At 37.6% G+C, this 16,659-nt stretch overlaps 1 protein-coding gene and 3 long non-coding RNA genes across 6 annotated transcripts; all 4 read left to right on the plus strand.

The window, feature by feature from the left end:
- Positions 1–909: 909 nt before the first annotated feature.
- LOC149923503 (uncharacterized) lies at positions 910–3,052 on the plus strand. 2 transcript variants are annotated; one of them, XM_090160603.1, is made up of 5 exons: positions 910–967; positions 1,022–1,878; positions 1,951–2,534; positions 2,643–2,698; positions 2,763–3,052. In XM_090160603.1, exons 2-3 carry the CDS (start codon positions 1,819–1,821, stop codon positions 2,194–2,196), a joined length of 306 nt encoding a protein of 101 aa, XP_090016729.1. In that variant the 5' UTR covers positions 910–967; positions 1,022–1,818; the 3' UTR covers positions 2,197–2,534; positions 2,643–2,698; positions 2,763–3,052. The 2 variants fall into 2 exon arrangements, with proteins under 2 accessions (XP_090016729.1, XP_090016728.1); XM_090160602.1 differs by having other exon boundaries at positions 1,951–2,698.
- Positions 3,053–4,836: 1,784 nt separating this feature from the next.
- On the plus strand, positions 4,837–6,332 carry LOC149923504 (uncharacterized). 2 transcript variants are annotated; one of them, XR_016477070.1, is made up of 3 exons: positions 4,837–4,888; positions 4,950–5,566; positions 6,125–6,332. It is a non-coding gene; the product is annotated as an uncharacterized LOC149923504 (long non-coding RNA). The 2 variants fall into 2 exon arrangements; XR_016477071.1 differs by having other exon boundaries at positions 4,846–4,888; positions 4,953–5,566.
- An 88-nt stretch (positions 6,333–6,420) lies between these two features.
- Positions 6,421–6,948, plus strand: LOC149923505 (uncharacterized). Its single transcript, XR_016477114.1, has 2 exons — positions 6,421–6,561; positions 6,622–6,948. It is a non-coding gene; the product is annotated as an uncharacterized LOC149923505 (long non-coding RNA).
- A 1,113-nt stretch (positions 6,949–8,061) lies between these two features.
- On the plus strand, positions 8,062–9,815 carry LOC149923506 (uncharacterized). Its single transcript, XR_016477026.1, has 4 exons — positions 8,062–8,163; positions 8,226–8,703; positions 8,773–9,009; positions 9,214–9,815. It is a non-coding gene; the product is annotated as an uncharacterized LOC149923506 (long non-coding RNA).
- Positions 9,816–16,659: the final 6,844 nt, after the last annotated feature.

Consider the following 16,659-nt stretch of genomic DNA (forward strand, 5'->3'; position numbering starts at 1 on the left):
CCTTGGGAAGAATTCGGCGAAATTCAAGACGTTACCTCCGTACGTATCACGCCATCCACGCCGGTGTTTCTGGTTCAGATTCTTAATACGAAAGGTCTTCTTTTTGCAGGAGTTTCGATTCGGAACGTCGAAATTTCATAATCTAAGTATTTTGATCTTCCGTGATTACGCTTACAGCAAGATCAAAGATAACGCGTTGTCAAAGAGAAGTTATTGGCGGTGTTGCGAGGCTCGTAAAAAGACCAAATGCCCTGCCAAGTTGGCTTTCGAATCCGGACAATTACGGTCTGCCAACGGGGTCCACAACCATTCGCCAAACGCCGCTAAATACTCTATTAACTGAGACTCTCGTGTAGAGACACCCAATGTTACAAATAAAATATTTTGAACTAATCTGGGGCGTTACTTTCGCCGTTGAGTGTGTTAGGCCCGAAGAGAGACGGTTGCTCCAAAAATGCTTTGCGTTAATGGTCAGAATTTATTTAAATTTAGGGTCTAACGTTCCTTGTTTACCTCAATTACCGACCATGGATCCAACGTACAAGAAGTCGGCGTATCTGTGGGCTGGTAAATGTTACGCGGGGGATAGAAACTTGATGTACGACGGGTACGTATTCCAGGTCAACAGGGTCACCTATGAGACCACGTATTTTAGATGTCAGAAATCCAGATGTAAAGGGATTAAGTGTCCAGCTACTATAGTCGTCAAAAACGGAACCGTCACAAACTATTTTAATAATCATAATCACCCGAAATGTTAATGTAAATAAAGTGGTTTTAGAAATAAAATCATTTTACACTTCTTTCATAGCTATTGTTAGTCTTTTCTTTAAAAGCATGATTTATTTTTTAAGCCTAATGCATATACGGGCGTTGTTGATTAGTTGTTTATAATAACACATGTGTTGCAGTACGCTTTTTTGGAGAAATGGATATAAACACTTCTTCTGTAACGGAATTAAGACAGGTACGTGCTTTTGTAAATGGATCGCCAGTAAGTACTGAACTTATTATTTTCTAGGATTTTTCAATCGTACAAAATAGTAGGGGAAGCGACGTTCTTCTGCACGCTAACGAAGCCTTCCTGCGACACAAGGTGGTGTCCAAATACGGGACCATTTATTGGAGGTGTCGCCTACACCAAACTAAAGTCAAATGTCCAGCCAGGTTAACGACGCATCACGGTGTTATCATCAACTATTTCAACGCCCATAACCATTCCCCTCTAGCACCGTGTACACTGACAAATGACACTTTAAATAGCATATCTTCATAAATCTTTGGCGGTTACAAAATTTCAAAGTCCGTTGCGAAATAAAGCATTTTCTTCATTGAAGTCTCATTTTTGTTTACATACATTTCCATTCACATTTTTTACAGAATTGCTATTAATCAGTACTTTAATGTAGGTGACGATGCGCTCTTGCCGTTATGGGAAACAGACGATTCGAATGTCCCTCCCGAATTAACCACGCGAAGGACGAGGAACGGCAAGGATATGTTGATTTTCGAAGGCAATGAATACATTTTGAATCGCACTTCTGGTTCGGTGGCTTATTGGCGGTGTCGACAGTATAAATCGCTTTATAAATGTACCGCCAAAGTGACCGTTATGGAAAGTAACATGTTCTTCAAAACGTCGGGCTCCCACAATCATCCCAATGTACTACAATAAACACCGGTATTTTCCGTTCTTGTCCAATAAATAATTTTCCTCAGCGTTATTGCTTTGTTATTGTTTTATCATTTACATTAAAGTAATCGATACTTTTACGGTATCATTATCTACAACGAAACTATCTTCCAGGAATAGTTTCAATGTCTGTCCCATCGACACCGTATAAGTACGTGTGTAATTCGGATGAAGCTGCTGCCAAAGTAATTAAACGATTGTTGACTAACCGAATTGGTGGGTTCGTTGCTATTGAACCTCTTTTCCAATTGATCCAGGACTACGAATTTGTGATTGGTCGAAGAGGAAAGAATGTCCTTCTGTACGACGGCGACTATTATTACGAATACTTCCGGAACGTCAATACGTCATCGTGGCGTTGTGCTGAGTACAAGTCCAAATGCGGTGCCAAGGTCACCTTGAGTCACGAAGGGAAGATAGTGCGGTACAAGAATGACCACAATCACGCCCAAATGCGCGATAAACACCGATTTTCCGTTTTTCCACAAATTACTTTCGAATAAGATTTTGAAAAGAAACTCGTTATAATTATATGATTTTATATTATAGTTCATGTCTAAGAAATTTGCTATCATAATATTTTATAATTTTTGGCGTATTGCAATATTAAAGGTATAAAAATTGCATTTGTTTTAATTAGCACGTCACAATTATATCCAAGAATGTATTTATACGTAGGTAGAATGACTATATGTTGAGACAATTTTTAGCGTTTACGCAAATCTATCCCACGGTCAGTCAGTATGCTTAAAAGTGACGTTTCTCCTTGTCCCCCTCTCGTGGCCGGGAAAAATTGGACCTTGGCACCATCGGATCGTCTCAACATAGTCATTTTACCTAAGTATAAATAAATATATAAAATTATCATTATATTATCTAATATTTAAACAGCTTCACTAGTTTAATCGAGATATAATTGGACCTAGATTTGAAATGATTTTTATTGTAGGGTACCAATTCATTCTACATGCTGAAGAAACGTGGTCGTTACCCGAACCGTCCAACGTAAGAATCTCATCCGAATTTCTTAATATCCGTAGAGTTATATCGTTTTTCAATAATTCTATAGGACTACATTTTTTCGAAGTCCAAAATGGGAAACCATGTCTTACTCTACGACGGATACAAATTTGTCTTGAACAGGCGATCTCGAAATACTAACGTCAGTTATTACCGATGTCATCGTACGCAGACCAAAGTCAAGTGTCCTTCCAGATTGACTCTCAGAGATGGTGCTATTACCAATTATAATCACTGTCACAACCACACTAGATGCTAGTTTCGGAGTTAGTTTGTTAATACAACACAAATTAAAAGCTATATTTTGATTCAACTGCGGAAGTCGGCACCTTGATTACCAGTGGTTTAGCTGGGGGGGGGGGGGGCGATTGTTTAGTTTATGAAGCAAGTTTTTTATTAAGTTTTTAAACAAATTGCAGCTATTCTATCACTGCATTAACTGTAAACTGTAGCGTTTTAAACTTTTTAAACTACAAACATTTAAATGTAGATTATGTTGTTAATAAAATGGTTTTTTTTCGCAGTTTTTTATTTCAATGTAGAAATAAGCAAATGTGGAGAACATGACTCCTAAAACCTCGAAAACATATGATAATACCAAGAGCGTACTTACGTTACGGAGAACGTACAAGTCGAGCCCTTTACAGCAGTAAGAAGTACTACCTAGGCCAAACTTTAATTTTTATGTCCAATTGAAACAGTAACGCCATATGTTGGGCACTAGTTATTTTCTTGACACAATAATTGATAATCTACCAACTATTTTGTTATTTATGATGGATTAATTTAAATTAGTGTAAGTGGTGGCTCCAAAAAAAAACCCTTTCCAGTTCTTCCAGCAATCCTATAATTCCTATATTTTCCTATACTTCTGAAATGATCCTATAAAGTCTTATAATTTCATTTTTTATCTTATATTTCCTATATTTTTAGCATATTCGGTTAAAACCCAACTGATAAAATTTTAAAAGATTTATAATCAACAAGAAATATTAAATTTGTCATTTTTACCGTGAAAATTAAATCATAAAGGAGCAGACTATAAAATATTTTTCGATTTGTCTTACAATGTTACGACTCCTTTTAAATACACACTTTAAAACCTCCGTATTTCCTTATTTTAACCCTAAAACATATTTTAATTTTACCACCCGACTAAAGCCGTCATTTGCTTTAAATCCTTTAATTAAAGTTACACGAACTGAATTAATAGTTAAATTAATTCTACTCTACGATAAAACAAAACTCCAAAAAAATAGTGTACATTTTTTCAATAATTAGAACTGTGCACTATATATCTTTTAATATAAATCAGAAAAGTGGTGTTACATGTTTCGGTGATAGGCGAGAACACCGCTGTTTTCAATACTAATACAACTCGTTTTGTTGAAAGAAAACTTCGGACCCATAACTAGATGGCATTTCCGTTTCAGTGGAATTCGTACGTTCTCAGTTAACCTAAATAAGTTCATAAATAGATACATTCCGGCAGATTGTTTGATTACATCACGCACGTGTATTACAAATGATTATTTAAGAAAATAATTTTCAATAGTCACGTTAGTGTAATCAAAACATTCGCGTGCTACACTTCATTACGATAAAGTTAGGTTTTGTATCAGAATTTCCCCTTTGGTGTAATTTAGGTCAATTTATTAAATGGTGCAAGGTCATACATAAAATATATTTAAACGTCGCATATAGTTATCGTAATTTTAATTTATCGGCCTTCTAATGTTCTCAATAAGTATTAATAGTAATTTATATATGTATACACTTGGAATGTCTAAGGCATACTATGATGATTATCATAGAAACGGGCGTGGTTTGCGCGTGTAGCCTAAACCAGAACCGTCCCTTGGGTAGGGCGAGAGGGGCAGGGGCCCAGTGCGCCAAAATGTTAAAGGGCGCAAAATCGATGATTTTCATTTAAATTAGATATTGAAAATTTAAAAATTTCTACTTAAGGTTCTGGGGCGCCATTTTAGTTTTTGGCCCAGGGCGCCATTTGTACTAAGTACGGCTCTGGCCTAAACTCCACCCGTTTCTCCAGGTGCATTCGCGGCAAAATTTCAAGTGTATACTTGTTTGATTTCCGGATATTAACCATGTAATTTCGCTTTAGGTGTTATGGCAAGTCCTGGGATTTTAATATCAGATTCAAAGAGTTTACAAGTAAGATTTGAATACTAGAGTATCAAATTTATTACCACGGCTTATAACGGATTTTAAATAGCAGACTGAAATACCAGAAAATACCATAGAGTTTGAAGGAGAATGGTTTTACTATCTTTACGCCGACTTGAAATGGACAGAATGGAAATGCGTTCGCTCTTTGACCAGTCCGTGCACCGCCAGAGTTAAAACCAGCAACGACGGTAGTAGGCTTCATTTTATAGGTCGACACAAACACGATGTCTTGTAAATGGACGATGTCATTTGATCAAAATAAAAGCTTAACCGTTATAAACGCGCCGTCCAATTTATTTATTTTATTATACATATATACTGCATATGATTACATCAAGAACTCATTCGGGTACCTAAGTATATGGGAAGGCAGAGATTCTAAGCCAATCCTCCCAATTTCTTTGTAGCGAAAGTTCGTGAGAATCTTTGACACAGACGATCTCCATCTAATTGTTTACATTTTTTGATTAAAAAGCATACAAACGTACGCTCGGAAGTATTCCAGGATGGTACCACCGGCTAATAACTCCCATATTCTTAGTGACCCAATATATTCTTGGTCTCATTAATAACAGACATCAGACTTCTTGCATCCATTAATATGTGTACTTTGTAGGCTGTGAAGACATGGATGAATCTGTTGATCTCGGTGAATCGTCGGAGGTATAGTTAATTTAGAGAGATAACGAGGGGGTAGTTACTCGTAAAACGTATGTACCTGATACCCTGATTTGCTAAAAACATTGTGTAATAGACGCCTCAATAAAACCGATTAAGTGACTCGCTAGGAAGTATTTATACCCAAAGCCTAGATGTGCAAGTTACTCTTTATATGGTACTTGCCACTTGGGCTTAAGACGTTGCCAGAAATAAGGGCGTTTTTTAAAAGACGAAAAAACACGGCGCAGGCGAGCTTTAATACAAAATAAGTTATGTTAGGACTAACGGAGATTTTCTGCGTCGACGCTTAGCTTCAAGCCGTTTTTATATTTTGAAAAATTAAACCAGCCCTAAATAATGTCGAACCTACTTGACTTGATACTAATCTGGTAACCGACCAACCAATAATATTTTGTCGAATGGCTACGAAGGCGTGACACTAAGAGTTTTATTGAAGCGTCTATTTCTACTGATTACTAAGAACCTATGAGTTGTGACTACACCCTCACGACAATTCGTTATAAACTATCCTAAGTCTAACACGAGTATTTGCTTTCGCAGCTTTTCCGCAAAACGGCTCAATTCGACGGCCACTGTTTTTTCGAGCACGTCAAAGGTCCCAAATGGACCGTTTGGAAATGCGTCAATGTGGTGTGTCACGCGAAAGTGAAAGAAAGCAACGATGGGAAAATGCTTCACTTTGTGGGCACTCACACCCATTCCAAAAATGAAGCCGAAGAGATGTCCGATTTTCCTTTTCCTTTGTGATTCGAGTTTTGTTGTAATTGTAACCCCAATAAAATACGTGGGTCATTGTGTTTTACATTCCCTCCCGTATCTTATTCAATCATTTTACACTATAAATTTGGCAGCGTCGTAGAAATAATTAGCGTGTCGATGATGTTAAATCACTAGAACATTAACCTCTGTTTTCCTCCCCCACGGCAGTGCTACATCGTCTTCGAAGAAATCAGGACAATATGGTGGCCAAAGAGAAGGTAATCTAATGATATTATTATAGTTGGTATGGCAATGTCTCATATTACGATTTCAACTAGAATTTCAAGTACATCAGAAGCCGTCGAGGCACCGAGATGTTAGTCTACGAAGACCAAGTGTACTACAAGTACGGCGCCAGCGACACCACCATGTCACACTGGCGATGCGCCCATTTCAAAGAAAAATGCCCCTCGAAAGTCACCATTCTTGACGGTGTCATCGTTCGCTTTCCGTCTAATCACTTCCATCTTAAAACGACAAAAAATAGAAATTTTTTACAAGTTTTTTATTAGACTGTAAGAAAATGAACTGTTGTATTACGCTGAATCAAAGAAATCCAAGCTAGTCCAGACATTTAGTATTTTAAGAAATCACCTTGTGTTTAAAAAGGCGTTCACTGTTTTGTATTTTGTGCACTATTCGTGTAATATTACCGTGTATTTGTCTCTCAATAAATTTCCTCCTATATATTGCTTTAGGTATGCTTACTTTTAATGTAATAAATAAATTAAATAGTAATAGTTATAAGTTGAAGCTCTTGTATTAACCAATATTAAATAAATTCCGTTTCAGGTCGCTTCGTTCAGTTTCGTTCGTCCAAAATTTCATTCCCGGATGATAAGGTAATGCTGCTATATCTTACCGCAGTGGCGTAGCCAGGATTTTGTTCTGGAGGGGGGAGGACACATTGTAAAAATTGAAAATCCAATTTGCCATTACAACCATATGTTTCGGAGGGGAACGTGACCTCGATGCCTCTCCTCTGGGTACGCCACTGTCTTGATGAGTGGAATCCAGATCATCCAGTCGTTGAAGATCTTCGTTTCCGTGTAGAATTTCAGGATGATCAGGAGTCAAAAAGGCAAAAACCTGCTGATGTACGGAAACAACTTGTTCTATCAGTATCGCTCGAATCCCAATACGGGAATGAGCAACTGGAGGTGCACGAAATACAAGTACAAATGCCACGCCCGGGTGGTCTTACGTAACAACGTCATATTTAGCAGTGCCAACGAACACTCACACCCCGATCACGGAGCCGAAGAAAGACCTCTTTCTTTACCTTATTAAGTGTCAGCTCCAATTTGCGATATCAATGTCTTCAAGTGTGTAGATAGATATACAAGAAAAATAAAGTCATTCTACGTTACGCTAGTTTATTTTTAACTTCTTAAGCTTGTTACAAATTAACATCCAATGGAAGTATAAAATATATCTCTTTCGAGATAAGTATCTATCTATTATAATACATATTTCAATGGGCTCTATTTTTTAGACTGAAAATATACTTATCAACCTTATTTTCCGATATAAAAGTCCTAGAAAATTAGAATGCAATGTATTTCGCCTTGTAAGATGGCGAAAGTGTATATTTCAAGAAATAACACTATCAGTATAGGGAGATGAATACTTATCTTTCAGAGAAATATTATATAATTCTAGTTTAATTTTAACTTTCGGCCTTGTAAGATATTTTTCAATGCGTATTAATTAACGCAGGCAGTTTGGGTACTAATTGGATGACGAAAGATTATTCATCAGTTTCTGGTAAAAGTTTCGAAGCCAATGACGATTTTACGTTCACGGATACGACTACCGCAGTACGTCATGTCGATTTAATTATTTCAAAGATTCAGATTTAACCACCTTTTTATTTTAGCAGGGTTTTAAGTTGGTCAGGAGTAAGGCTGGGAAATTGTCAATTTTTTACGACCGAAACAAGTTCGGACGGGATCGAGTTCTCTATAATAGAGGCATTCCCAGAACAGTATTTAGATGCTTCGAATATTTTCGATCGAGATGCCAATCCAAGTTGCACATTTCGGAACAAGGAACCATTCTCAAATACGCCAACATTCACAACCACGAAAATAAATTATAAATTAGCTTTAAACAAATCTTCAATCTAAGGTCCAAATAAATGATTTTGATCAAATCAGTTTTGATTTTATTGATGCTTTTTGGGTACTTGAGAAGTTGAGCACCATCAGGCTATTGGCACGCACGGGATACGGGCTAACTTTAGGTAATTCACTACTTAACTGCCTCCACTTTTAGACTGGTCAATCGAAAGTGAATGTTCGATGGAACTGATAAACGCCGACAAAAATGATTTTTACAACTCCGCACTTCAGAATAGGGTATGTATCACCCTCTCTAGTTCTTCAAAACGCCTCCAATCTAAAAAAAGACTATTTTCTTTTCAATAGAATTTTAGGTGCCAAAACGGAAGTAATGGGAAACCGGTCATGTATTTTGACAACAATAGATTCGGCCTGGAAAGGGAATACAACGGAAAAGAAATATACCGATGCCACGAATATTATCGGACCAAATGTCGATCTAGGCTTCATTTTTCCACGGAGTATGGAGTCATTCTCAAGTACAGAGAGGTTCATAACCACGAAAATAAATGCGTATCCTAGGAAGGCTTTTAAACAGAAAATGTGATATTTTTTATTTTTATGTATGATATGTTTGTCTCGTCTCAACGCTATCCGCAAGCTAACTATACGACGTGTACTTTATAAAAACCATTTGCGAATAAATAAATTTGCGTTTTAGCGAAAATAATTAACGTGTTAATGTGACGAGCTAGTTAAGGCTTTTCCGTTTTAGACTAATTTTCCTATTTTTTTTTAATTTTTCAGTGTATCGTTGCAACATTTGCGGAAAAACTAAGAAGTCGTTTAAGTTCCAATGGCATCTGCAACGTCACATTAACTTAGTTCACCGTCGCGAAAGACTCTGCAACATTTGTAACAAGTATTACCCCAAAGTGCACTCGATCGAAGAACACGCGCTGTATTGTACCAAATTTCCTACTGTTTAGTAACGTTTTAGCGGAAGTTTTAAAACATTTCCTTATTTATTAACGATGTACAAATAAAACGGAATTTTTTCAAACCCATATTTGTGTCTTATAAAATAACGCCTAATTTAATATTAATTTTTTTATTTGACTAATTCGTGTGGATTTTTCTTTACGTTTTGTAGAACCGGAGCGTTTGAAAACGGGAGATTATCCCAAAATACACCAGTGTACTCTGTGTGGACTGAAAAAGAAATCTTTCGAGCGCTACTGGTGCTTGTGGCGTCATATTAAATTGGTGCACGAGGAGAACAGATTCTGTAGACTCTGTAATAGTTACTACTCAAAAACCATCCCAACGAAAGCGCACAGAGTCGTTTGTTCCAAAAGACTTTTGAAACGATAACGTGGGCGTTTGTAAATGTATTTATACCCGGTGTTTAAAATAAACGGCATTTGAAATGTTTGGCGTTGATTTTGCGTTTTTTGTAACGTTAACAAAGCTCTCAATACTACTCATCTGACGAAATTTATCCGTATTTTTCAGTGTGTTGTCCAATATGCGGAAAACGCTCTAAGAATTTTAGACACCAGTCGAAATTAAAACGGCATATTATGTGCGTTCACGGAGGTGCCCGACAGACCAATTTCTGCAGCGTTTGCTCCACTTATTTCCCGGCTGATTTTTGTATGGTGGAACATTCTTTTAGGTGCCCTTCCCAATAATTTTCGCGTTCTAAGAAATGACTATTTTCTTATCAGTTTTCCATGTACGGAATCACGCGCTATTTATGACAAATAAATATCGTTGCAATATTCGTATTACGTTATTTTTTAAACCACTTAAAACACTTTCCTTGTAGATTGCTCAATTTAGTGTTTGATAAAACGAGGTAAAGTGAACATTTTATTTCAGAGACATCATTCAGTCCCAGTTGCCCCATTTGTGGTAAAATCAGCGAAAATTTCAGGTTCGAGTCGCATTTGAAGCGTCACATAATGTGCGTCCACGGTAAAAAACGGCAATCGAATTACTGCGCCGATTGTAGAACTTACTTACCAGCAACAGAAAGTCTCAAAAATCACGCCATGTCTTGCCCTAAAACCAAATGGCTTTTTTAATTAAGATCAATAGCTTTATTTCCCAATAAAAATCTTAAAATTTTAACCAAAACGTTGTTCTTTCATTTCACCTCTCGAAAATTTGTGGTTTTCATTTGGTGTGTACCGTTTTTTCGACCCATATAGCGATTCCGTTTATGTCGGTGTTTATTTAATGAACTAACAATAATTGGATCGTTATAGACAACCAGGAACCTCCAAGCTGCCCCATCTGCGGTAAACAAATGTGGAACTTCAAATGGAAGTCGTATCTTAGAAGACACATCGATTGCGTTCACGGCGGTGCTCAACAAAAACAATACTGTCGTGGTTGTTGCAAATATTTTCCCGCCTCTGTGTCTATGCCCGACCATTTCGCTATTTGTCCAATGTTGGTCGGCCAAACGTCCCCCAACGTAATTGCGCTACCAGGAACTAACCTGGGCCTTTTCCCATTTATCCCCAAATCGAATTAACGCGTATTTTAGTTCCTATAGTGATTTTATTGTCAATAAAAATTTGGTGCAACAACGCGTCATTTTAATTTCTAGAATTAGGCCATTTACACATTAATTAGTTAGCGTAGTTTTTTTTGGGGGATGTTTAATTTCTGACTGACGAATTGCGCGGTTTAATTACAGCCAGTTGTCCAATGTGTGGCAAGACCAGCGAATATTTCAAATGGGGTTCGCATCTGAAACGACACATTATGTGTGTCCACGGTGGAAAACGACAGTCCAACTATTGCGTCGCTTGCGGCAATTACCTACCGCATACGGAAACCCTGAAGAGCCATTCCCTAAAGTGTTCGAAGAGAAAATTAGAGCTAGCCGTCCTATCTACCGTCATTGGGACGACCATAGTCCCATCCCTCGACGCTAACCTGATAGAATTTTGCGACGATGCGCTTTAGACATTTTATACTGGACAATTATTTCAATTTTAAACGATTCAATTTTACCATTTGTTATATATTCACTCGTAAGTATACCTCTGTATAACATTTCTATAAAAAAATATACACTTAGTGGATCCAAAAAAGAAAAATTCTTATATTCCATGGGCTATTGAAAAGGTTACCATGGAACCAAGAACCCATAGACGTACTAAGAACACGTAATCATAGCTTTAGCCCGTCGTGGAGCCTCCTAATCTATATTTTCAAAATAAGCCCCGCCTTTTTATATTTTCCGCCTGTAGTAACTTAAGTAACCAAAAAAATAAGCGGTCTAAGAACTACTTAAACTAACTAAAAACCTACTTAAAAACCACTTAAAACCAACTTTAATTTCGCTTAATGGAGGACACTTAAGGCCAACTTAGAGTAAACTTTAAACTTAATAACAACAACTTAAAGCCAACTTGAATCCAGCAAAATTTCCTTTCCTCTGTTCTTGGTAGGTCTATGGTTTCTTGATGGAACTAAACTACGTAGATTATCGTAGTATAATTCCGCCGGTTTTCAAAATCCGCCTCAATAACATCCATTACTCGTCTATAAAGTTGATGAGGCGTTTTTCGTCACTGAGTCGGACGGATAACGTAAATTACGTCATATCACGTGAACAAGTCTTCATTCAAGAAATGGCTTTTATGACATACTTACGAGTTATTATGTTACAAATTTATCTACCAATTTGTTTGTAAATATTTTTAGGCCAAAGTAAAATTAATTTTTATATAGGCCTTTTTTCATATTCGCTTAAAGGGAATATAACCTCCAACGCGTTCTTTACGGAAAGTCCCAACAATCATAACAAGCCACAAAACAAATACGGAAATACTTGATGCTATATTCCCTTTAATTAAAGGTGCTTATATCATTAAAAAAATTATTTTTCCAATCAACAATTCTCTTTCCTTCCGGTATTCAACAAACAGGAAAAGATGAGCCCAGTTGTTATATTTGCGGTAAGAAGAACAAATTCTTTAGATGGACGTCACACCTCAAGAGACACATTGATTCCGTACACGCGGGACAACGCAAACGCCATTACTGTCCGTATTGTCCCCAGCAATACTCCAAAGCGTCGTACATTTTAATTCACATGAAAAATTGTGCTCGTAGGTTTAATAAAACTCAGTAAATGCATTTTGCAACTTTCAATTAAAAAAATACCGAATGATTTTGTATATATTTTAATTTATATTTAAATTTACATTCGAATGTATTTTTCATAAATAAATATCGGCGAATAGAAGTGCGAATAACTCTTTATTACGTAAACATTGTGAAGCTAAACGTGTCATTTGAGAAAATTCTGCAGAAACTGGATATACACGGTTTCCCGAGGGCGATGAACTTTTAGCTATAGATCCCAAATTGAATCTTGCGTAAACAATTTCCCAGAGCGCGTGTTATGGTAGGAATTTTTGCTACGGCTTCAATTTTTGACTGGCTGCTCGTAAGCAACCCCCCTCCATCATAAAGAGGGGGAACTGCGTTAACAAGGCTCGTGTACGAGGTAAGAATAGCCGTCTTGTTACGTAGTTTATAACAAATCATTTTGCGTTTCTGGGACATCTTGTTTCCCGTTATATTTCCGGCGAAAACTCGGACTCCAAAATATATTTTGCGTAATCAATACTACAGGTTCAATTATGCAATTTGGGCAAATGTATACGTTTTGGTGTGGCGAGGGGGTCTGCTTAGTTTTAAAATAAACCTTTGGATCGATAGACGCATTACAATTTTACCGCGTCTCTTCGAATGCGACGCGCCTTCCCTCTACCCCGTAAAAATAAATATTCATTTCCTCACAAATTAAAAATGTGTTTTATATGTTCATCTATTTTAAATAATATGTAAATTTTTGGCAGCCTCGGCGTCGCGGTCTCGCCGAAATGCAGACTCCATCGCCTTCTTTTTGTTGGTATTTAAAGTAAACGAAGTTTCGAGAAGAAAAACGCGCCTCCTATCTTCTAACGAATCCCCCGCAGCTTACCCTTCGCGAGTACCATTTCGCGTCTCAAGTCTATCACGTTGTATACGCCATGACGTAAAATCGCCCTCCCCCCCCGTAGACAGCGTAGGGGGGCTGCATGAGCTTTTGAGAAGATGGGGATATTTTCTCTCTCTCTCTTCATACGCGGGTGAGCTCTTGCGTGAAACATGGGTCACGTAGGCTTCTAGAAATGTCATAATACCGGTACCCTGTTTTCCTCCTACCCCTACCTCTCACTCGTGTACGCTGGGATACCAGTTCCTTGCCAGTATGTCTCGATTCATCTATCGGTATAAATTGAAAACTGCGTTTTTTGTCAGGTTCCATTCCGTTCTTTGATAGGCTACGTTTTTACAGGTGCTATATTTACTTTGAGTGTTTATGGACAAAAAAAGGAAGGATCCGAATTCGCGTTTCGATGTTGTGGCTGGTCTAAACTACGGGCCCTAATAAGGTTCGAAAATAATAAGACTAGGGAACAGCTGGATCGACGCGATTTTTACAAAAAGGAGTACGGGTTTTCCTAAACTAGGGAGGGGGAAGGGGTATAGAGGATGGGGGCTGTAAAATTGTATATACATCTCGTGTATTGTATACGAGGGGGTTGGGTGGATTGCGTAAGTTGAAACATAGCTCTTTCGTGCCAGGCCCGGGCCGCCGGATTTTGTCGGCTCACTCCAGGCCGCTGCAGAAACATAATAAACCGAGACCATGCTCATTCCGCGAAATGAGGGAGATTCGCGAAGTGTGGGTACCGGTACCACGTACCCCCCCCCCCCCCCGTTAAGTTCCCTTTTAGGCGAAAACTTTTGACCCGTCTCCCGAGCAGTTTACGGGCAATTTCAAGCTACACTTTTGCCGGGACTAATGATAACAATTTGGTAATGCTGTAGCACAACTAATCGCTTGCCCAGATTTGGTTTTACGCTTAATTATTTTTTTAATTAGTATACTTTTTAATATCACGAAAATTGTTATTTCAAATTAGATATTTTCTTTAGCCTCGTGAGATGATATTAATGGACGGTTAATCTTGAGGCAAATGATAAAAAGCACTTTTCTAGTTTATCGAAAATGTGGTACCAATATTTAAGAGATAGGCCTACAATTTCATTTTTTCTGTGGATTTTTACTCTAATATCACAAAGATCTGTTGTAACTCTTCATAACTTCAATACAGCTATATAATGGGGGAAATTTAAATTTTTTGTTAGTTTAACCATTAGTAACATAATACCCCGAATTTGGTCTTAACCAACTTGTTAAAATGGGAAAACACACTCACGTGACTAGTTGAATACCATATCACAGCCAACTTCCATTCGGTAACTCGTGTTCATAGTTGGCCGTGCGACGGTAAGGAAAAAAAAAATGATTCCTTCCAGATACTGCAGACAGCTAATTAATAATAATAATAATCAGCTAGGCAATACCTTGGGCCTAAGTCATCTAGCGACTTTTAATGCATAAATCATAATTTAAACCGAAATAAGAAAAAGAAAATGAATAATTGTTCGTATTTCTTAGGATAGATGGCGCGGCAGTTCTCCACAAAGTCATGTCACTACCATCTTTTCAGCCCCCCTGGACTTTATAGTTTCACCTATTAACCGAATAATTCGGTCAAATATCGAGATGAATAACCGTTTCGCAATTCGTTTAACGCTTCTTTTGGTATTTGATCGAATATCGAAAAACATTTCTATTATTCGGCTAATATTCGGAAAAAATTTACTCTTATTCCCGCCTCCTCAATCAGCCTAGGCCACATTATAGCTGTGTACGGGGTGGGTGAATCCAAAACCTTTTTTGGGGGGAGGAAATTCTATAGTAGAGCTCTAACTTAGCAATTCTATTTAAAAGAACATACGTAATTGGTCACCTATGACGTCATTAAATAATTCAGTTCTATCTTTTAGATATTAAAATTTAAAATATTTTGACCTGTTATTCGACTAATATTTGGGCCTATTATTCGACGAAACGCCTAACTAATCGGTATTTCGTTCGAAAACTACTATTTTCTCGGTATTCGATCATAAAATATTTGGGTATTCGATATTCGTCTCGATAGGCTAAAAGTGCTATTCGCCCAGCCTTAATTTTCTCTTACTACATCCTTTCTTCACCAAAGATAAATCAGTAAAACGACTACCAACTCGGTTACCCGGAAGTTTAACCTTCTTTGTGATTTGAATTTTTCTATAAAGGTTTAAAGATTTTATTGAAGCCGTTGAACAGCGAGAAGCAACAAACACAAGGAGAACGCGGCTAGTACAAATTTCATTGGACGAGCCTTCACACAGAACGTTTTACGGAACGGGGGAAGACAATTTCCGAATTTTTCCCTTACAAATGAAAACTGAACACAAGAAAATGCACGACTTTTCACGGGTCGCGTGCTCCTTGTGTGGGGTGCTGTGTTTGGTGCTCCTAGCCGTCAGAAAGACACCCTTTTGAAACCGGCGGCTCTACAAAAATGAGCGCGGCAAATACCATATTTAAATATACATACAAACTGAGATATACCAATTTCAGTGCAGATATGTATTTTTGGATAGCAAATATTATTTAATTAAAAGACAATAGCTGAAATGTAATTAAGCTAAAGAATAAAGAAATGAAGTATTAAATTTAATTGTAGGTAACATGGTGATATTCTTTTGAAGTTTTTAAGTTTCTAGTGTTTATAAATTATTTAATGATTTATTTAACTCATAAATTTTGCATTTGCGAGACGTCGTGTTCCCTGCCACCTGCGAAGGATCACGCTTACTTTCGATGGTTTCCAAGTGACGAGTTTCAGTATTGGCTTATCTCACCTCCATTCCGCGATATCCTCGGATATGGTTTCTGCACAGTCTAATAGTCTTATGTCGTATGTCGTCTTTGGATGCACCACAGAGGCGACAGTTAGGGGTAAACCAAATAACTCTGATTGCCTAGAGCTTGTAAGTAGGGAACCCGTCCTAGCTTGGAATCAGTGGCGTCGCCAGGGGTGGAAGTTTGGGGGCGCTTAAGCCACAAACCCTGGAGGGATGTCCGTTGGGGGGAGGGAGTGGGAGTATCACCCCTAAAGTTTAGTTTTCGATGAACCTTTTTTGGACCAATTAACTCTTTTCAAGACAAATTCCAAGATTTCGCCAAAATTAAGAAGGAGTTGGCGCATTCCTTTTGTTTAGAATAGGAGGGTAAGGAGAGTAGCCAGTAAACATAGAAATAAAGGTATATAACGACAC

The sequence above is a fragment of the Leiobunum rupestre genome, chromosome 10 (genome assembly GCF_980474605.1).
Source record: "Leiobunum rupestre chromosome 10, qqLeiRupe1.1.hap1, whole genome shotgun sequence".
In the NCBI taxonomy this organism is placed as follows: Eukaryota; Metazoa; Arthropoda; class Arachnida; order Opiliones; family Sclerosomatidae; genus Leiobunum; species Leiobunum rupestre.

Excerpts from the sequence above, each read along its gene's own strand:
- LOC149923503 (XM_090160602.1), top strand. The coding sequence starts at position 1,819 with ATGTCTGTCCCATCGACACCGTATAAGTACGTGTGTAATTCGGATGAA. Across the intron at positions 1,879-1,950 it reads CGGATGAAGCTGCTGCCAAA|GACTACGAATTTGTGATTGG; the intron begins GTAATTAAACGA and ends CAATTGATCCAG.